Source organism: Cervus canadensis, chromosome 25 (genome assembly GCF_019320065.1).
Source record: "Cervus canadensis isolate Bull #8, Minnesota chromosome 25, ASM1932006v1, whole genome shotgun sequence".
NCBI classification, from domain to species: domain Eukaryota; kingdom Metazoa; phylum Chordata; class Mammalia; order Artiodactyla; family Cervidae; genus Cervus; species Cervus canadensis.
In genome coordinates, this window is record NC_057410.1 from 49,430,181 (window position 1) to 49,452,864 (window position 22,684).

General features: G+C 40.0%; 2 protein-coding genes across 2 annotated transcripts in view; one reads left to right on the forward strand and one right to left on the reverse strand.

The window, feature by feature from the left end:
• Positions 1 to 9,947, reverse strand: part of GLIPR1L1 (GLIPR1 like 1) — a 29,783-nt gene extending 19,836 nt beyond the window's left edge. Inside the window, exon 1 of the mRNA XM_043446888.1 lies at positions 9,663 to 9,947. Within this exon, the coding sequence (XP_043302823.1) occupies positions 9,663 to 9,839 (177 nt within the window). The 5' untranslated portion in view covers positions 9,840 to 9,947. The remainder of the gene's footprint in view (positions 1 to 9,662) is intronic.
• A 5,943-nt stretch (positions 9,948 to 15,890) lies between these two features.
• CAPS2 (calcyphosine 2) overlaps positions 15,891 to 22,684 on the forward strand; it is a 50,936-nt gene continuing 44,142 nt past the window's right edge. The window contains exons 1-3 of the mRNA XM_043446779.1: positions 15,891 to 15,990; positions 16,301 to 16,392; positions 20,526 to 20,635. Coding sequence (XP_043302714.1) covers positions 20,555 to 20,635 — 81 coding nt within the window. The 5' untranslated portion in view covers positions 15,891 to 15,990; positions 16,301 to 16,392; positions 20,526 to 20,554. The remainder of the gene's footprint in view (positions 15,991 to 16,300; positions 16,393 to 20,525; positions 20,636 to 22,684) is intronic.

The following is a 22,684-nucleotide window of genomic DNA, read 5'->3' on the forward strand; positions in this document are numbered from 1 at the left end:
TCACTGTGGAGAATCTTTTCTCCATTAACATAGATGTTTTATCATCAGTGCAGGATGGATGGAGAAGTCTTGAGGCTACTGTAAGAAGACTGAAAGCCAGAGGCAGGATGCTTAAATCCAAAACTTGAGTACTCCAGAAAACTCCTGACTCCAGGGAACATTAATCAACAAGAGCTCATCAAAAAGCCCCCACACCTACACTGAAACCAAGCTCCACCCAAGAGCCAACAAGTTTCAGAGCAAGACATATCAAGTTAATTCTCCAACAACACAGGAACATAACCCTAAGCATTAAAATACAGGCGGCCAAAAGTCACACCAAACCCACAGACACCTCAAAACTTACTATTGGACACTTCATTGTACTCCAGAGGGAAGAGATCAGCTCCACCTGCCAGAAAACTGATGCAAGCTTCCCTAACCAGGAAACCTTGACAAGCCACTCGTCCAACCCCACCCACAGGGAGGAGCTTCCACAATAAAGAGGAACCACAGACTTCTAGCATATAGAAAGGCCACCCCAAACACAGGAATCTAAACAAGATGAAAAGGCAGAGAAATATTCAGCAGGTAAAGGAAAATGATAAGTGCCTACCAAACCAAACAAAAGAGGAGGAGATAGGGTTTCTACCTGAAAAAGAATTCAAAATAATGATAGTAAAAATTATCCAAAATCTTGAAAACAAAATGCAGTTATAGATAAATAGTCAAGATACAAGGATTGAGAAGATGCAAGAAATGTTTAACAAGGGCCCAGAAGAAATAAAAAAGAGTCAATCAATAATGAATAATGCAATAACTGAGATCAAACTCACTCTGGAGGGAACCAACAGTAGCATAACTGAGGCAGAAGAGAGGATAAATGAGGTGGAAGATAGAATGGTGGAAATAAATGAAGCAGAGAGGGAAAAAGAATGAAAAGAAATGAGGACAACCTCAGAGACCTCTGAGACAATGTCCAGTGCCCCAACATTTGAATTGTAGGAGTCCCAGAAGAAGAAGAGAAAAAGAAAGGCCATGGGAAAATACTTGAGATAATAGTTGAAAACTTCTCCAAAATGGGGAGGGAAATAGCCACCCAACTCCAAGAAATCCAGAGAGTCCCATATAAGATAAACCCAAGGCAAAACACCTCAAGACACATATTAATCAAATCAACAAAGATCAAACAGAAAGAACAAATATTAAAAGCAGCAAGGGAGAATCAACAAATGACACACAAGGGGATTCCTATAAGGATAACAGCTGATCTTTCAATAGAAACTCTTCAGGCCAGAAGGGACACACTTAAAGTGATGAAAGAGAAAAACCTACAACCCAGATTACTGTACCCAGCAAGGATCTCATTCAGATATGAAGGAGAATTCAAAAGCTTTACAGACAAGCAAAAGCTGAGAGAATTCAGTACCACCAAACCAGCTCCTCAACAAATGCTAAAGGAACTTCTCTAGACAGGAAATGCAGAAAGGGTGAATAAACTTGACCCAAAACAACAAAGTAAATGGCAACAGGATCATACTTATCAATAATTACCCTAAATGCAAGTGGGTTGAAAGCCCCAACCAAAAGACAAAGATTAGCTGAATGGATACAAAGCAAGATCCCTATATATGCTGTCTACTAGAGACCCACCTCAAAACAAGGGACAAATACAGACTGAAAGTGAAGGGCTGGAAAAGGATATTTCAGGCAAATGTAGACAAAAAGAAAGCAGAAGTAGCAATACTCATATCAGATAAAATAGACTTTGAAATAAAGTCTGTGAAAAGAGACAACTACATAATGATCAAAGGATCAATCCAAGAAGAAGATACAACAATTATAAATATCTATGCACCCAACATAGGAGCACCACAATATGTAAGGTAGATGCTAAGCAACAATTAGAACTGGACATGGAGCAACAGACTGGTTCCAAATAGGAAAAGGAGTCCGTCAGGGCTGTGTATTGTACCCTGCTTGTTTAACTTATATGCAGAGTACATCATGAGAAATGCTGGGCTGGAAGAAGCACAAGCTGGAATCAAGATTGCCGGGAGAAATATCAATAACCTCAGATATGCAGATGACACCACCTTTATGACAGAAAATGAAGAGGAACTAAAGAGCCTCTTGATCAAAGTGAAAGCGGAGAGTGAAAAAGTTGGCTTAAAGCTCAACATTCAGAAAACTAAGATCATGGCAACTGGTCTCATTACTTCATGGGAAATAGATGGGGAAACAGTGGAAACAGTGGCTAACTTTATTTTTCTGGGCTCCAAAATCACTGCAGATGGTGATTGCAGCCATGAAATTAAAAGACATTTGCTCTTTGGAAGGAAAGTTATGACGAACCTAGAGAGCATGTTAAATGGCAGAGACATCAGGTTGCCAACAAAGGTCGTCTAGTCAAGGCTATGGTTTTTCCAGTGGTGATGTATGGATTGAGAGTTGGACTGTGAAGAAAGCTGAGCACTGGAAAATTGATGCTTTTGAACTGTGGTGTTGGAAAAGACTCTTGAGAGTCCCTAGGACAGCAAGAAGATCCAACCAGTCCATCCTAAAGGAGATCAGTCCTGGGTGTTTATTGGAAGGACTCAAGTGAAGCTGAAACTCCAACACTTTTGCCACCTCATGCTAAGAGTTGACTCTTTGGAAAAGACCCTGATGCTGGGAGGGACTGGGGGCAGGAGGAGAAGGGGACGACATAGGATGAGATGGTTGGATGGCATCACCGACTCGATGGATGTGAGTTTGAGTAAACTCCAGGAGTTGGTAATGGACAGGGAGGCCTGGCGTGCTGCAGCTCATGGGGTCACAAAGAGCCAGACATGACTGAGCGACTGGACTGACTGATGAAAGGGGAAATTAACAATAACACAATAATAGTGGGAGACTTTAATACCTCACTCACACCTATGGATAGATCAACTAAACAGAAAATTAGCAAGGAAACACAAACATTGAATGATACAATGGACCACTTAGACCTAATTGATATCTATAGGACATTTCAGCCGAAAACAATGAGTTTCACCTTTTTCTCAAATGCACATGGAACCTTCTCCAGGATAGATCACATCCTGGGCCATAAATGTACCCCTGATAAATTCAAAAAAAATTGAAATCATTCCAAGCATCTTTTCTGATCACAATGTGGTAAGATTAGATGTCAACTAATGGGGGAAAAAAAACTATTAAAAATACAAACTATTAAAAAAATATGGAGGCTAAACAACATGCTTCTGAACAACAAACAAATCACAGAAGAAATCAAAAAAGAAATCAAAATATGCATAGAAATGAAAGAAAATGAAAACACAACAATCCCAAACCTATGGGACTCAGTAAAAGCAGTGCTAAGGGGAAGGTTCAGAGCAATACAAACTTACCTCAAGAAACAAGAAGAAAGTCAATTAAATAAGCTAACTCTACACCTAAAGCAAACTAGTAAAAGAAGAACCCCAGGGTTAGTAGAAGGAAAGAAATCATAAAAATTAGGGCAGAAATAAATGAAAACAACAACAACAACAACAAAGGAGATCATAGTAAAAATCAATAAAGCTAAAAGCTGGTTCTTTGAGAAGATAAATAAAATAGACATACCATTACCAAGACTCATCATGAAAAAAAAAAAAATGGTAGAAGAATGAAATAAACAAAATTAGAAATGAAAATGGAGAAATCACAACAGAAAACACAGAATACAAAGGATCATAAGAGACTACTATCAGCAACTATATGCCAATAAAATGGACAACTTGGAAGAAATGCACAAATTCTTAGAAAAGTATAACTTTCCAAAACTGAACCAGGAAGAAATAGAAAATCTTAACAGACCCATCACAAGCACAGAAATCAAAACTGTAATCAGAAATCTTCCAGCAAACAGCAGCCCAACACCAGACGGCTTCACAGGTGAATTCTACCAAAAATGTAGAGAAGAGCTAACACCTATCCTACTCAAACTCTTCCAGAAAATTGCAGAGGAAGGTAAACTTGCAAACTCATTCTATGAGGCCACCATCACCCTAATACCAAAACCAGACAAAGATGCCACAAAAAAGAAAACTACAGGCCAATATCACTGATGAACATAGATGCAAAAATCCTTAATAAAATTCTAGCAAACAGAATCCAACAAGATATTAAAAGGATCATATACCAGGACGAAGTGGGCTTTATCCCAGGGATTCAAAGTTTCTTCAATATTCACAAATTGATTAATGTGATACACCACATTAACAAATTGAAAGATAAAAACCACATGATTATCTCAATAGATGCAGAGAAAGCCTTTGACAAAATTCAACATCCATTTATGATAAAAGTCCTCCAGAAAGCAGGAACAGAAAGAACATCAGTTCAGTTCAGTTCAGTAGCTCAGTCGTGTCCAACTCTTTGCGACCCCATGAGCTGCAGCACGCCAGGCCTCCCTGTCCATCACCAACACTTGAAGTCCACCCAAACCCATGTCCATTGAGTGGTGATGCCATCCAACCATCTCATCCTCTGTCATCCCCTTCTCCTCCTGCCCTCAATCTTTCCCAGCATTGGAGTCTTTTCCAGTGAGTCAGTTCTTCACATCAGGTAAACCCACAGCAAACATTATCCTCAATGGTGAAAATTTGAAAGCATTTCCCCTAAAATCAGGAACAAGACAAGGGTGCCCACTCTCACCACTACTATTCAACATAGTTTTGGAAGTCTTGGCCAAAGCTATCAGAGAAGAAAAAGAAATAAGAGGAATCCAGATTTTATAAGAAGAAGTAAAAGTCTCACTGTTTGCAGATGACATGATCCTCTACATAGAAAACCCTAAAGACTTCACCAGAAAATTACTAAAGCTAATCAGTGAACATAATAAAGTTGCAGGACATAAAATTAACACACAGAAATCCCTTGCACTCCTATACACTAACAAAGAGAAACAGAGAAATTAAGGGAACAAGTCCATTCACCTTTGCAATGAAAAAAAAAAAAAAACTTAGGAATAAATCTACCTAAAGAAACAAAAGACGTATATATAGAAAACTATAAAACACTGATGAAAGAAATAAAAAATGACACAAATAGATGGAGAAATATATCATGTTCATAGATTGGCAGAATCAATACAGTGAAAATGAGTATACTATACAAAGCAATCTATAGAGTCAATGCAATCCCTGTCAAGCTACCCATGGTATTTTTCAGAGAACTAGAACAAGTAATTCCACAATTTGTATGGAAATACAAAAACCCTTAAATATCCAAAGCAGTCTTGAGAAAGAAGAGTGGAACTGAAGGAATTTGGATGATTTGAGAGAATAGCATTAAAACGTGTATATTATGTGAAACAGATAGCCAGCCCAGGTTCAGTGCATGAGACACGGTGCTCAGGGCTGGTGCACTGGGATGACCCTGAGGGATGGGATGGGGAGGGAGGTTGGAAGGGGGTTCAGGATGGGGAACACATGTATACCCATGGCTCATTCATGTCAATGTATGGCAAAAACCACCACAATATTGTTAAGTAATTTGCCTTCAACTAAAATAAATAAATGTAAAAAAAAAAAAAAAAAAAGGAAACTGACTTTTTCCAGTCTTGTGGCCACTGCCGAGTTTTTCAAATTTGAGGGATATTGAGTGCAGCACTTTCACAGCATCATCTTTTAGCATTTGAAATAGCTCAACTGGAATTCCATCAACTCCACTAGCTTTGTTCGTAGTGATGCTTCCTAGGGCCCACTTGCCTTCATATTCCAGGATGCCTGGCTTTAGGTGAGTGATCATACCTTTGTGATTATCTGGGTCATGAAGATCTTTTTTGTATAGTTCTTCTGTACATTCTTGCCATCTCTTCTTAATATCTTAATATCACTTAGCATAAGATCCTCCAGATTCTTCCATGCTTTCACAATGGCATGATTTTCTTCTTCTTCCTTTTTAAAGGCTGAATAATATTCCATTGTTTGCATATACAGGCTTCACTGAGAGCTCAGTTGGTAAAGAACCTGCCTGCACTGCAGGAGGCCCTGGTTTGATTCCTGGGTTGGGAAGATCTTCTGGAGAAGGGATAAGCTACCCACTCCAGCATTCTTGGGCTTCCTGGTGGTTTAGCTGGTAAAGAATCCTCATGCAATGCAGATTTTTCTTTATCCAGGCATCTGTTGATGGACTCTTTGTTGTGTCTATCTCTCTGTGACCCCATGGACTGCAGCATGCCAGGCTTTTCCATCCTTCACCATCTCCCAGAGCTTGTTCAACTCATGTCCATTGAGTGAGGGATGCCATCCAACCATCTTGCACAGGGTGGCCAAAGTGTTGGAGCTTCAGCTTTAGCATCAGCCCTTCCAATGAATATTCAGGACTGATTTCCTTTAGGATTGACTGGTTTAATCTCCTTGCTGTCAAGGGGACTCTCAAGAGTCTTCTCCAGAACCACAGTTCAAAAGCATCAATTCTTGGGCTCTCAGTCTTCTTTACGGTCCAACTCTCCTATCCACACATGACTACTGGAAAAACCATAGCTTTGAATAGACTGACCTTTGTCAGAAAAGTAACATTTCTGCTTTTTAATATGCTGTCTAGGTTTGCCATAGCTTTTCTTCCAAGGAGCAAGTGTCTTTTGATTTCATGGCTGCAGTCACCACCTGCAGTGATTTTGTAGCCCAGAAAAATAAAGTCTGTCACTGTTTCCATTGTTTCCCCATTATTTGCCATGAAGTGATAAGACTGGAATCTATGATCTTAGTTTTCTGAATGTTGAAATTTAAGTCAACTTTTTCACTCTCCTCTTTCACCTTCATCAAGAGGCTCTTGGGTTGTTTCTATATCTTGGTTATTGTGAATGAATGAATGAATGAATGAATATGGACATGCAGTGATCTCTTCAAGATCCTGACTTTTTTCTTCAATTTTTGGGGGGTATAAACCCAGAAGTTGGATTTTTGGATCATATGGTAGTTTTATTTTTAATTTCTTGAAGAACCTCCATACTTTTCTCCATAGCTGCAGCACAATTTTAAATTCCCAAGAACAGGGTACTGTGATTCAAATTGTTTTACAACCTCACCAAAACTTACTGTAAAATTTATGTGTTATTTTTAGTTATCATCAGCATAAGAAATGTTTGTAGGTAAGAAGAAGAACAATCTGAATATAAAAGCCATTAATTCAACAAAAAATAGGGATGAAAAGATAGCAAAAGAATCATAAATCTATTTACAAAAGCAAGAGGATAAGTAGATATCCTCTTATTCCTCACACTAGTAAAGCAACTATCAGAAGAATGACTATGGGAGCTCTTGTTCTACTGCCTGTAAGTGAGCTAGCTGAGTTTTGGGGCACCCCTTTGCCCCAGACAGACAGGCTGAATCCTAATTCATTTTCTCTACAACCTGTGTCAGTATGAGATTAAACATTTTGTTTCACTAAGCCAATCTTTGTTTCACTGAGATTTCAGGGTTTATTTCATACCAAAGCCCAGCCTAGCCTCTTGTAAAACTTACTGCTGGAAGTGGGGTGCAGCCATTATAAAAATCCAAATTCATACCACTTGAGACCTAGGTAGGTGGGATCCCTGCTCTTGGTCCAGACTTTATAAGACATCACATAAAACACACACACACACACACACACACACACACACACTTTTCCTCATTTTAACCTTAGCACGGGTTTAATGTGACCCACAACACTGAATGTCTGCCTCTTTTGCCACACGTTTTAAAGCAAAAGACTTCTGGTAAAAGGCTTGCGAATATTGTTGCTGATGACACTAGAGACACTAGAGACACTTGGACACTACTTCAGAGTCCAAGAAAGAGTTGAACCATGGAAGCGCTTAGGTTAAAAGATCAAGTTGTCAAATCCTTCATTTCAGCGTGAAAGCAGTAGATCCATGAATAACATAATGTTGCTTGGAAGTACTACTGAAGATCTGTTTCATCACTTCTCCATATTCCCTGGTTTCAGGGATAAAGGAGACATTTTGCAATGGTAACAAATTTCTATTACTGTTGAGTAGGGATGCGTGTAGTTCTTTATGTCACCTAAGTGAAGAATGACATCAGTTTTTCACATTGGCCACTAGATGGGCATAAGCACCAGAACGGTAAATAATCCTGTATTTATAAAAATATTTAAGAAGACAATTAAATTTCCCAAAACATTAAAAAAATATTTAAAATACTTAAAATTGAAGACCATTCATTATAACTGTAGCCCAACCTCTATATATTTATAGCTATAAAATTATAACTATAATTTTAATAGAAAGTTTTGATGATTTTAGAAGAAATGAAAATTCACTTAATAACATCAATGAAAATGAGCAAAATTATTCTGACCAAATCCAAATCTGAGCAGATTAGATGAAATTTCTGAAACCACATATTCTTTACTAACCGAAAATTTAACTGCTGAACCACCAATGACATGTGGGCTTCCATTTGTATACTTCTTCTAGGTCACAAATGTTAGTGGCAAGTTTGCCTGAACTATGTTGGCAACTACAGTTAGTCGGCAAGAAGTGAGGATATTAATGTCAGGGGAATAATGGCAATCCATGTGATTCAGAAACAAAATATCTGAAAAAAAATGTGATCTATTATTCAGGAGGCAGATCATAAGTTCAAGCTGAAGCTGAGCTCAGTAAACCAAACACTGATAATATTTGGTGGTTGTTGTGTGGGTTCAACAAGTTATCATAAAAGTAAATTACTGGCAAGTTTGGAAGAAGAAAGAGAGAATCAGGAAATGTGGGGCTTTTGAAGAATGGAAAAGAAACTGCTTCTATATAGCATATTATAATAAAATTTTAAAAAGACTTTGAGAGACCAATGCTGTAAAACCTTCATATGATTAAAAAGCCTCAGGCCAAAAAGAAGTCTGTGACTCCCAGGAAATCCTAAGTTTTTAAAAACTCCTTAGTAAATGGAACACGTTCAGACTGTACCAATTTCCCCAAAATTCATGTTTCAAGGATACTGCCATTAAGACTATAGACAGATGTATTCCCAAAGATATTGTGAACCTGCTATGAAAAAGCAAATGAATGCAAGATATATTAAATGACACTTAGACCTTACTGTTGGCAGAAAGCAGTCTGAGAAGGCTATATAGCCCTCAAGAGAGCATAACTCCCAAAGTCCACTTCAGATTGGTCCAAGGAGAATGATGGATAAGGAAGGATATTTTTAAAGAAAGACAGATGGACAAGGGAACTCCTGCCACCTCTAATCAAATAACTTTTCTGACCTCCAGTATAGCAGGTTTTCTAACACCTGCCCTAAAGATTTCAGAATTGCTCTGAACCAATGTTTGCTGTGTGGTTCCCACTTCTTCGTTTTCTGAATGGATAAAAGTTTGCTATAGTCTTGTCTATGTGTTATCATTGCATACTGTTTATATGCGGGACAGACAGTCACTAGGCCAAGAGTATCCACAAGGATCTACCACCGCCTTGGGCCCAGCAAACCTGCATAAAAGGGAACCAAGTCTAGGCAAGCAACAGCTTCAAATCTCCTTTCTCATGCGCTCTTGTCACTACCTTGGAAGAGACAGCTCGGTCAAGGCGTACATTTTAGATGCATGCGGAAAGTCCAGACTGAATTCATACAAAGGAGTCCATGAAACTCATTGCCCAGATACCTTAGGGTGAACCAGAGAAGTAGACCCTAGCCTAGGTTCTTCCTCACCATGTATTTCATGTTGGCTGCAGGGGGCGAGACTTTGGTCCGCGCTTCATTGTGAAATCTGACGCACTCCGCTATAAACGTCTCATTCATGATGGAGGGAACCTTGGGAGGCGATTTACTGGCTACCAGACAGAGACCTAAGGTCCATAGATAGCTCAGTTTCTTCCTGAGAATCATGGTGGGACGCAGAGAACGCTCTGGCTCGCAGACCCGTAACGGCTCAGTCAGCCTGGCTTTCCTGGCTCCTGGAGTCCTGGCTCTTCCGGCTGCTCTGACTCCTGGCGAGGGCTTGAGGCCGGTGTGGGCATGCGCGGAGCGGGGGCTCTGTGCAGAGGAGCGTGACAGACGGTCCGTTCGCCTGTACACAAAGTCCTAGGCTGCAGGATAGAGCCTTGAGTCGCTTTGTGGTGCAGTTTTTCCCATTCAAGCACCCATTCAAGGTGCTTTCTGTGGATCCAATCCGGAATCACTGCAGAGGGGGCCTGGATTGTAAACCAGATTGCAACATGCAGGCAACACGTCTATGGAAAAGGGCAACGTGTATAGGATGCCACAGTGGACCGGGCCTGTGCAAGCAAAGCCCTGTAGAGTGGTCCATTCATAGATTCAGCTTCGGGTATGGCTTTAAAAAAGCTTGTTGTTTGGAATAAACTTCAGCATCATATTGTGCGTTTCCTCAGAGACTGGCGACAAAACTCGAATAGGCATTTTAAATACTTGATGACATACAGATCCTTATTACCATATCAAACACTTAATTATTTAATAATTTGTTTCTGTTTTCTCAGCTGAAGAGACTGACTGCCTCAAACGATCAACATAGACATGTGGAACAGCGGGCAAAATCTTTCCTTCTTTATACTTAAATGTGGAACAGAGCTATCATTTACAGACTAGTAAACTTCAGTTAAAGGACTGCTTTGGTTGGGATGCTGAAGACTAGGACAGAGTACAACTGATTGCTTATTTTACCTACATTGTAATACAAATCAACTTCATTTGGCATAATGTTTTAAACCCATTATATGTCATACTATTATTCAATAAGAAACCAGCATTTTACACCGTGGCCGTAGATGATATTTTTCAGTATTTCTGTTTCAAACAAATGTCTTTATTTGATTATTTGAGGTTGTTTATAATGCCGTTTAATTCAAGTGAACACATATATTTACAGTTACTGATATTCTAGTCAATTAATGTTGCCACTGAAAGAAAAAAATTGATACAACTAGTTTTTTGTTAAAACAGAGAGTAGGAAATTAAATTATAAAATAGGGAAAAAGAAAGGATAAAGAAAGAAAATTTTCTAAGGTTTTTTTTTTGGTTATTGATTATATTTGTGGTCAGAGAATATGAACTATGTGATATAAAGCATTTGCTGTTGGAACACAGATGGAAAAATAGATAAAGAGAATAAAGAGTCAAGAAATATCCACAAATACATCCCCCAGAACTTGTGTATAACAGAGATGGCATTTCTGGTGAGTTTGGTGATAAGGACTTAAAAAATTCTCATATAATTACTCATCCCAGGTGGTACCAGTGGAAAAGAAACTGCCTGCCAATGCAGGAGACATAAGAGACACAGGTTCAATCTCTGGGTCAGGAAGATCCCCTGGAGGAGGAAATGGTAAACTACTCCAGTGTTCTTGCCAGGAGAATCCCATGGAGAGAGGAGCCTGGTAGGCTACGGTCTCTAGGATCCATAGGGTCACAGAGAGTTGGACATGACTGAAGCGACTTGTTATGCAGTGTGTGTATATTGAAAAATATAAGACTTAGTGTCTTCCTTACACAAAAATAAATTCCATATAAGACTTAAATGTGAGCAAAACCTGTACAGGAAAATAAGAGAGTATTTCTGAATATTTTGAGAATCTTATATCATGCCTCTGTGTATATTTATCTTCATATTAAAACATTTAAATAATATTCTTAACACAGCATCCAGAGCGATTCTGTTAACTGCAAATCAGATTATGTCATCCCAGTGCTCAAAACCTTCCAACTTATGACTCCCATGGCACTCAAAGCAAAATCCCAAGTCCTTACATTAACCACCAAGATCCTGAAGAATGCACCCTGACTCTGATCTCATCTCCTACTTCTCTCCCCTTTGCTCTATTTCACACAGTTTGGCTCCTTTGTTGTTCCTGGAAAAAGCTAAGATGCTCTTGTACCAGGGCATTTGCTCTTGTTTTTTTGCTTAAATTCTTTCCCCAGAAAGTGACATGACTTGTTTACAACCTCTATTAAATTTTTTCTCAAAAAAAGTGAAAGTGAAGTCGCTCAGTGGTGTCTGACTCTTTGCAACCGTTGGGCTGTAGCCTACCAGTCTCCTCAGTCCATGGAATTTTCCAGGCAAGAGTACTGGAGTGGGTTGCCATTTCCTTCTCCAGGGGATCTTCCCAACCCAGGGATTGAACCCAGGTCTCCCGCATTGTGGGCAGAGGCTTTATCGTCTGAGCCACCAGGGAAGCCCCAAATTATATCTTATCAAATATACTTGAGAGGGTAGTTTTGCATTACCCATTCTATACCTGTCACTTCCTGTTGGTCTTTTTTCTGCCTTATATTTATTTCTTCATAATCCTTATCCTCACATTTTATGATGTAATTTATTTATCAATATCTTATTATCATCAGTTCAGTTGAGTTACTCAGTTGTGTCCAAAACTTTGCGACCCCATGGACTGCAGCACGACAGGGTTCCCTGTCCATCACCAACTCCCAGATGATGCCATCCAACCATCTTATCCTCTGTCATCCCCTTCTCTGCCTGGCTTCAATCTTTCTCAGCATCAGGGTATTTTCCAGAGTCAGTTTTTCGCATCAGGAGGCCAAAGTATTATTATCTTGTTCCCCCTCAATTGAATGGGTAGGGGTTGCTTGTTATTATTATTTTGTAACTACTGTATGCCCAGCATTTCAACAGAGGAGTTCAATATTTGATGTGAAAATTAATAAATAGACCCTTTAAGACTCAAATTAAATGTTAGTTACTTTTATGTAGTCCTCTAGTTAGAAGGAATCTCCTGTCATTAAAACAGGTAAGCTTCCTGTATCTTATTGCTTTATTTCTGTTTCCCCCTCTGCATTAGTCAGAGTTGTCCAGAAAAAACAGAACCAATAGGACATATTTCCCCAACCTCTCTCTACACACACATATATACACAGAGATTTTAAAGAACTGGCTTACACAATTATTGGGGCTGGCAAGACCCAAATCTGTAGGCCAAGCTGATAGGCTTAAGATTCAGTAAGAGTTGATGTTGCAGTCTTCAGTCTGCTAGAAACTCAGGCTGAATTTTCATATTGAACTCTGGAGGCAAAATCCAGTCATCTTTGGGAAACTCAGTGTTTGCTTTTAAGGCCTCCAACAGTTTGGATGAGGCCCATCCATACCATGAAGAGTAATCTACTGTACTGAGTCTATTAAATGTTAATCACATCCAAAAGCTATCCTCATGAAACATCTATATTCATGTTTGACCAAACAACTGGTCACCACTGTCTAGCCAGGCTGACACATAAAATCAACCATCATACTTTCTTATTCTTCTAAACACTTCATGTGCCTATCTTACCACTTTATTCTTCTTTCTTCCTCACATACTGTATTCAATCAATTTACAAATCCTGTTGGCTCTACATTTAAAATAAACCAAACACTTCTTCCCATGCTATGGACACCCAACACCTTGGATAGAACCACAATCACCTCTTACTGGAAAGGCAGTAGTATCCTTTTTCTCAGCTTCTCTTTATTCATTATTGCTTCATTAAAATTTATTTTCTATAGAAAAACCAGATTACTCCTTTTAAAACATAAGTAACGAAGTAAGTGTTAGTTGCTAAGTCGTGTCCAGCTCTGTGACCCCATGGACTGTACAGGCTTCTCTGTCCATGAGATTCTCCAGGTAAGAATACGGGAGTGGGTTGCCATTCCCTTCTCCAGGGTATCTCCCTTACCCAGGGATTGAACCTGGGTCTCCAGAATTGCAGGCAGTTTCTATACTCTCTGGGCCACCAGGAAAGCCCAAACATAAGCACCCCCTTTTCAAAGCCCTCTAATGACTTCCTGTCACACAAATCAAATTCAAAATCTACATGTGACTCAGAAGGCTATGCTGAATCTAACCATGGCTGTTCTCTGGCCCCCAACCTCCATTCTCCCCTGGCTCACTCTGCCTCCGCTCCATCCATCAGCATGAAAGGATGCCCTCTCCTCATGCCTTTTGCACTGACTGCTCCCCCTGCCTGTGAATTCCCCTCAGTGAAACTATACCTGAATGTACAGCATCTCCTACACGTAATGTCTATCCCATTGACCTCTTATATTTTTCTTCATTGCATTAGTTGTTATCTGACATTCTTTATTTAATTTTGTACGCTCTATTAGATTGTAACCCTCACTAAAAGAGTGGCTTTTTTGCTTCACATATATAGCATGTAGAATAGGTACTGAACCCTTATGCCCTCAGTAAATATTGTTTAATGAATTAATGAAGAAATGATCACTCTTTAGCTTACTAAACATGTTGTATATAATTGTTAGCTTCTTTAGAAACATATCTTACTTGTCAAAGATATATTAGGGGCTCACTAAATATTTTAGACTCAATAAATGATTTAAAAGGCAATCCTGGATATGCATATATACAGTATTTTTACTAACATTGGGTATATTTGCAGATTGTAGTTCAATGGATGCTTTCTGAGTTTCAGATACAATCTACTTTGGATCTGCAAACTGTTGAGGTTAACATGTGACTAATTTTATTTTGTGTTAAGAGAAATTAATTGGCAGTAATAACTAAAGAGCTTTTGTAATCAATTGTTTTGAAAACTGGCAAACAGTACAATTTATATGATCAACTCATCGTCCAAAGTTCTTGCTTCTATACTAGATGTTTTCTGTGTCAAAAATCCTGAAGCAGTTCAGGTGTACTAAACCTAATTGTTCAGAGCCAGGTAAGAGACATCTTAATGTTATTTTGCTGATTATCTATTTGTGGAATAGGCAGTTAGGCACCAGAAATTTTGGTCTTTGATAACTTTTTAAAAGTTTTTTGTTCTTTTTTTTTTTCCTAGTTTATTTTTGCTTTTTTTTCCCCTTGGGGGTAATAGGTGGATGAATTTTTATAGATAGGGAAGAAATAGGAGTGATTACCTTATACCTATTGACTTCACTCATTTTATGCTTTAAAAATGCATTTGTATTTTCACTTACAAAATGGTTCTAACTTGCAACGTTAGACACATACATTTGGAGGGGAGCTTATTTTGAAAAGATAGCAGATTAGAAACACAACCCCATTTTGTGGGAAAAGAACTGGATTAGTTTTAAAAAGATTTTAGTTCTGATTTGGGTATCTGACATTTGGAAGTGTAACTCAGGAGAGTTACAGCATGTTAGAGTAGAATGAAACCTTAGACATATCTCAAACCAGACCTTTCATTTTACCGATGAGGAGCTGATGCCTAACGACATTGTGTGCAGAGCAAAGAATAAAAAGAAAGCTTCCTGATTCCTAGGCTTTTCATCAGTATTTTAATTTGTAATTATAAATTATATAGTGATCATATATGTATATGTGTAAATGTCCACATATTGACAGTAATATCTTTGTCTCTCTCTAACACTATACTGCAGTCTTGCCTTTTTAAATAATTGCAAGCTCCTGGAAAGCAGACATTCCAGAATACGCTTAAATTTCTTTCCTTCTCAAAACATCAACCGGGGAGCTGAACCCTCGGTCTGTGCCCTATAAAATATATCAAATAAATTTCACTTTAACAAAGAATTGCACAACAACCCAACCGCCGAGGGGCCGACTTTGGCCCTCTTCTGGCGCAGTACAAGCGCAGAGAAGTGCGTCCGCCCAGCTCTCTGCCAAGGTTACAAAGGCGCCGGAACCGGTCTCCTAGGATGCAGGGACGCAGAGCAGCTCTGCGGCTTTTCCGTGAGTCCCGCTAGGGGTCTGGAGCTCCTGTGGCGCCCGCCGGGCAGAGGAAGCGAGGGCAGAAACAGCCGGGGGCCGGTAGGTGGGGCCAGCGGAGCCGGGCCTCGGCCAAAAGATCTATCTCCTTTTCCCGGAAGTAAGAGGGGTCCACGGCCGGCGCGCAGCGGCCTGTTGTCAAGGCAACCTACAGCCGCAGGTCTGAGTTGGCCAGAGCCTTTGCTGAGAGCTGTCTCTTTTGTGGCTCCTCCCCTCTGAAAAGGCCTCAAGGGAGTTCTCTCGGTGGAATTGCTTCAGTTTACACCTTTTCCAGCTCTCCCATCGTGGATTTATCTTTCCCTGGATTGGTTGGGTCACTTCAAGTTGGTTGCCGCTTGGTTCCTGCCCTAGTCCATGAATCTCAGTAGGAAGAGGGTGCTAGGACATTGCAGGTGCTCTTAAGTATAATCTCAGCTTTTGGGGGAGTGATGTGAGGCAGTTACTCTGCTGTGTTTGAAATTAGGAATGATCCTAGGTTCCATCAGACACCTGGATCTTTATCCCCGGGGCTCCGAGGTGGTCTTGATCCTCCCCTGCGTGGAGTTTAAATACGAAATTGTATTTACACATCTCTTTTCCTCTCGCCTTGCTGATGGACTGGATTTGATCAATTTATCCTTCGCTTTTCACCAGGTTCTGATTTGATATAAGCGGCATAATAGCCCCTAATACCAAAAGAGATGTGATAATAATTGGAGCTGGACAAAATCATCTTTAAAAATGAGGTAAGTGGGAGGTGATTCAGTTCGTTTTGGTGGCACAAAAGCTAACGTGGAAAGGCGTGGTTCTGTTAGTTAACAACCCAGCATTCATTACATGCTAGAAATAACATCTCACGGCTTGGCAGCTGTTTGCAGAGACAGAAGCCATCGGACCTTGCTCTTCTCTCCTCTGGCTACCCTATCCCCACCATACCCCAACTACATATTCAGTGCTTTAGGGCAAAGCCAGCCCTTGGTTTGCAATCCAGGATTAGCTCCAACCATTTGTTTGAAATGCTGATCCTTTTACCAGCAAGTTTAGGTTACTTGGCTTCCCTGGTGGCTCAGATGGTAAAGCGTCTGCCTGCAATGCCGGAGACCAGGGTTTGATCCCTGGGTCGGGAAGGTCCCATGTAGAAGGAAATCGCTAACCCACTCCAGTACTCTTGTCTGAAAAATTCCACGGACTGAGAAGCCTGGTAGGCTACAGTCCACGACTGAGCCACTTCACTTCACTTTAGGTTTCTGGTGTTCCTTAGTCTCTGCAGCTAATTCCCCTCCCCTTCCCTATTGCTTGTACCCTATTGCTTGAAATGGTGTAGCACTGAAAAGAGGTCTGAAACCTGTATGACTTCAAACTCTGCAATAAATAGCAAATAATTTGGCAAAGTAAAATTCAGTTTTCTGGGTCTGAAAGTCAGAAGGTTGAGCTGTTTTATCAATGCTAGTAATTGTTATTCTGAAATGACACATATCTGAATTGACTGAATTCTCTTTAACAAATATTTAAGCTCCTACTATTTTCCTGTTAAGTGCTGAGCTATAGGGTGAGGAAAACCAATAGTAATCTTTGCCTTTTTGAGGATTATAGTTAAAGTGGTGAAGAATAATAGCTACTCTTCTTTATGCTTAATATGCTTTAAACACCTCATCTAATTTTTTGAAGACAATTTATAGAGGCATATTATGATCATGTCATAATTAAGTGCAGAGGTGTGAAACTAAGGATATGTTTCAAATGTATCCTGGTATTTGATTATGCATTAGTTTATTTATTGACTTTAGTAAGCATCTGCTATATTAAAGGCATGAGATACTAACCTTCATGGTCTTGATTGTTAGGGAGATAAGAGCTAATTACAGTGAAGAATGATGACTGTCATGCCTGGGGAAAGGAACAAGGAGACCATGGACATTTAAGGGAATAAATTTTGTTGTTTTTATTATTTATACATAAGGTACTGTGACTTAAAGTGGCCTATAGTGATTTGAAATGGCTATAATGTGCTGTGCTTCAGTTGTGTCCAACTCTGTGCAACCCTATGGACTGTAGCCTGCCAGGCTCCTCTGTCCATGCGTTTCTCCAGACAAGAATACTGGAGTGGATTGTCAGGGGATCTTCCCCATCTAGGAATAGAACCTGTGTCTCTTGCATCTCCTTCATTGGCAGGGGTGTTCTTTACCACTAGTGCCATGTGGGAAGCCAGACGATAATGTTACTAAGGTATAAATAATGTGAGGCTGATGTATGGAGTCAGTCATGTAGCTGATTGTTTAGCACCTTGCCGGGGTCCAGCCTCGACAGGATCCAGGGCGTACCCTCAGGATGAACGGCGTCGGGCGAGAGAAGACACGTGAGACCAGCCTTGATGGGGCCAAGTCTGCGAGGGAGAGAGAGAGAAAGAGAGAGAGAGAGAGAGAGAATGACCAGACGGGGGTGTTTGCAGGGTCTGGCAGAGTCTGGCAATGCTTTATTTTTTACTATAGCTTTTATACCCTAAGTTAGTACATTTCTAAGGGGAAGATAGTTTAACACTACATCAGCTTGTCCTTCACGAAACCAGGGTGTTTTCTGCATCCTTTTTTGTTTATGAGGGTCTTGTACATCATCTTCTGGCCTTGGGGCCTATTAACATTTTATGCAGGTCAGGTGAATGTAAACCTGTTTTGCGTAATCTATTCTTTAATGAACACAAAGGTCAGTCCTTTTGCAGAAGTTATCAGTTAAATTTATCTAAAATGTTTACCACACAAAGACTCTGCAGCTCCAGTGAGGCAGTCCCTGTTTAGCATTCCTGGTTAAAATGAACAATTCTAAACTCTTATTTTTCTAAATCTTCAACTATAACCACTTTTAGAATAATAATTTTGTGTTCTCTAATAGGGCTTCCTCACCCCCCCGAAGGAATCTGTGCCTATTAGGGCCTTTATGTGATCAGGTTCTTTATGCTGTTCATGATTAAGGTGCTGTGAGCAGTCATGTGCATCAGTACGCATTTGCCAAGCAGGCTAGAATGCCAGCAAAGGGGTCTAAATTGAAACACTCCTCTCATCCTGGATAATCTTATAGGATACCACCGTCCAGCGGACATATTAATTAAAGTTCTAAGTTGATTCTGTTTGGAAAGAGATCGGGGAAGGCCTTCTACCCGTGTCACAGAAATTAGGGAGTATATAATATAGCAAGCATCAGAAAGACAGAGATCATCTAAGGTGAGCGCCGGGGCAGCTTTTCGAAATCCCTGAAGTCCTGATCCGCCTTGCCTGTCAGGTCTTCTCCCCACGACCTTGTCATGGGTGGGATCTCGTGTGCTGGCTCCTGGCAGCACCTCTGTTTCAACTCGGGTTTGGTGGCCACTAATCATCCCGGCAAATACAATAGCGCTTGTGAAGTGACCAAGTGCAGGGTCTTCTTTGCTGCGCATGCTTTTCTCTGGCTCTGGTGAGTGGGGGCTGCTGTCTAGTGGAGGTGCCCGGGCGTCTCACTGTGGCGGCTTCTCCTCCGTGGAGCAGGGGCTCTCGGGCATCTGGCTTCAATGCCTGGCACGTGGGCTAGCAGTTGTGGCTCCGGTGCCCCAGAGCACAGGCTCAGTGTCTGTGGCCTGGGCTTCGTTGCTCCATGTTAGTTGGGATCTTCCTGGATCCGGAATCCAACCTGAGTCTCCTGCGTTGTCAGGCAGACCCTTCACCACTGAGTCACCAGAGGACCCACAACATTTCTTCCTTCTGAAAGCTGTCTCTGAAAAGAAAGCCATTTGCTAGTGCTGTCAGGGTGTCCTCAAATCTAATGATCTGGGATGCTTTCAGAATCAGTCTGCTGCTGATTTTAAATCTTCCTGATTTTGCTCAAGCAGTAGAACCCCAGGCTTAGGGCAAGGGATTGTTTGGAGAGAGGTCTATGGAAATGGGTGTCAATTGGGAAGATCAACAGCCAAAAGTCAAATGTGACTTAGCAACTAAAAAACAAGAACAAGATGAATAGAATACAGTTTTATTTGAGTCAAAACTGAAGACTATAGTTAGCGGGGCTTTCTGGGTGGCACTAGTGGTAAAGAACCTACCTGCCAATGTAGGACACCTAAGAGGCATGGATTCAATCCCTGGGCCAGGAAGATTCCCTGGAGGAGAGCATGGCAACCCACTCCAATTTCTTATCTTGAGAATCCCACGGACAGAGCAGCCTGGCCGGCTATAGTCCATAGGGTCACAAACAGTCAAACACGACGAAAGTGACTAGCATGCACGCAGGAGGACTGTAGCCTGGAAAACATCCTCTCAGATACCTCTGAGGAAATGCTCTGGAGCAGACTGGTTTTCAACACAGTTTTATATCTTGTCATAACAAAGAACATCATAACAGGAGTACATTCCTTCAGGGTTTCAAAAAGACGTGTACAGAGTGAGTCAGTATCCCCTGGAACGGGAGCTTAATCGTTGAAGGCAGGAGTCAGTGCTGCTTAAAGTCTTAGCTCCTGTCTGACCTGCGCTTCCGTCTTCAGATCTTTCTCACTCTGATCATCCTGCCTTCCTTTTATAAGGGGATTAATTGTGTCCCCCAGATAATTCAGAAGAATCTCCATATTTTGAAATCCTAACTTAATCATATCTGGAAAGCTTTTCGCCATTTAAGGTAACATTCACAGAGTCTGATGATTAAGACATGAACGTCTTCAGGGGGGCCATTGCTCAGACTAATATTTATCCCATAAATGTTGCCCCACATAATGTAGTTCTTCACAGAAAGTTGATTTTGGTGAAAGACGGAAAACTGATTAACCACCTGACTTCTTTCCATGTAATATTATTATGTAATTTGTATGACTTATTTAAAATTAGAATAAGAATGATCATTTTATATTGCTTTACCTTTTTCAAAGTATACTGCTTGGTAAATACATGAACTGCAATGGACTTGGAGGTTAAAGGAGTTGCTGCTTCTCCTACAACTCAAACTCAGCCATTCTCTGGAAGAAGGAAGCCACTACAAGTATGTATGCTATATAATTTTCCTCTTGTAGGATGATTCATTAAATAATTTTCTGACTCCTTTCTTCATGTTTTTATGACAATTCACACTCCCAAATATTTGCAATTAATTCTTAGATTTGAATAACTGAAAAAATTGAAGATAATCATTACTTAAAAATTGATCATTACTTGAATGTTTTATTTTTAATTAAGCTTAATATCATTGTTTTCTTCTTATTATTTAAAAATTGTCTATGTATGTCTGCATACATATAAAATACAAAAAGCTTAAAAAGTAGAAAGAAGAAGAAAATAATCAATATATATTTTGTGTTAGCTAGGTAGGAAAAGAATCTGGACTTCTACTGTTAGGATGTTCATTCTTTTCAACCTTCATTATATCACTACTGTATATTATTGATTAGGTGTAAGTTTAAAGCTACTTTGTCCCTGTAATCACCACAGAATTGAGCAAACATAAAATTTAGTTTAGAAATGCATAACATTGATATATATTTCCTTGCTATTCTTACTGTTTCAAATAGTGAATGCCTGTTGTTTATCAGCAAACACAATAAATGTTTCAGCAATTTACTTTATTCTTACAACAAACCTTTGAGGTTGGTATTATTATTAACCTCCCTTATTTATTTTTATCTATCTATTTACTTGGGAGAAGAAAGGATTTATTACTTGCAGCAAGTAAGGAGAACAGTAGGGACGTTTTCCCAAAGCAGAGTCTCCCTGAACTGCAAAACTGGGGAAGTTTTAAGCTAAGGGTCCGTGCATGTTCATGATGGGGCTTGAGCAGAGGAGAATTGAGCGTAGAATCGGGGCAAAGGTTGACAGAGTCCTGGCTTTACTTGACTGCAGTCAGAAGGGTCAACAGCATCATTCCATCCTCCACCTCGGTGGGGGCCTTAGTTCCAAATAAACCTAATTAGTTTAACATTCCTCTCTGAGATGTTTCAGGGTTCCTTCCAAGCATCCAGAGTTAATTGGAGGCTGGTGTCAGGACTGACTAAAGCTTGGGTTCTTTATATCTGGTTGCAGAAAGAGTTTAGAGAGAGACAGAGTGATAGGTAAGAAGTGGATTTATTTAGAGGTACACATTCCATAGACAGAATGTGGTCCATCCCAAAAGGTAAGGGTGGCCCTGGGAGAAGCACATTCCACAGAGTGTGGACCATCTCCCAAGGGGAAAGTCCTCACCTGCTTTTAGATATGGAAGAACTGAGGCTCCTAGAGATTAACTAACTCGTCAGGATTTTGAACTTCAGTTCTGACTTCAGTATCTGTGCTCTTTCCTCTGTGTTCAGCCATCTCTCTTATATACATGCATGACACCTTTGGGGTTTTTATGGTTCACAATATTATGGGCTAAGTCTGAACTATTTGATAATTTTAATCAAAGCAGCCCTTCTTGGGAGAGGCTATACAGGTGTAAGTTCAGAGAAGATATGGCAAATCTCTGTACATTTTATACAGTTTTGCTGTGAACCTAAAACTCTTCTAAAAAATAAAATGCATTAAAAAATGAGTTGCATAAAAAGATGTCAGGTACAAAAATATCCAGCTTTTAAAATAAAGAGCCAGGGAATAAATATTTTTGGCTATATGGGCTGTACAGTCTCTCAACTTTGCAGTTTTTTTGAGAACACATAGGTAATTTGTAAATAAATGAACATGGCTGTGTGCCAGTGAAACCTTTAGCATAAAAACAAAGCCGAGTCTAGATTGCTGATCTCTTGCCTAGGGATTTGTAAACTATGATTTATCTTTATTCTGGATTGCCTAGCACAATTTTATTATAACTAGACAGGAAAGATAACTGCCATTCTGAAATATTTATCCCTATGGCCTCATTATTAGATAGACCTATTTAGCAGATTTTAATAAGTCTGTTAAAACATTTTCTGGGGAATAATAATGATCATGATGATGATGAAAACTACAGCTGTATTCTGTTTAGATCCTCTGTCCACAGAGAATCCCATGGACAGAGGAGTCTGGCAGGCTACAGTCCATGGTGTTGCAAAGACGCAGAAACAACTGAACTACTAACAGT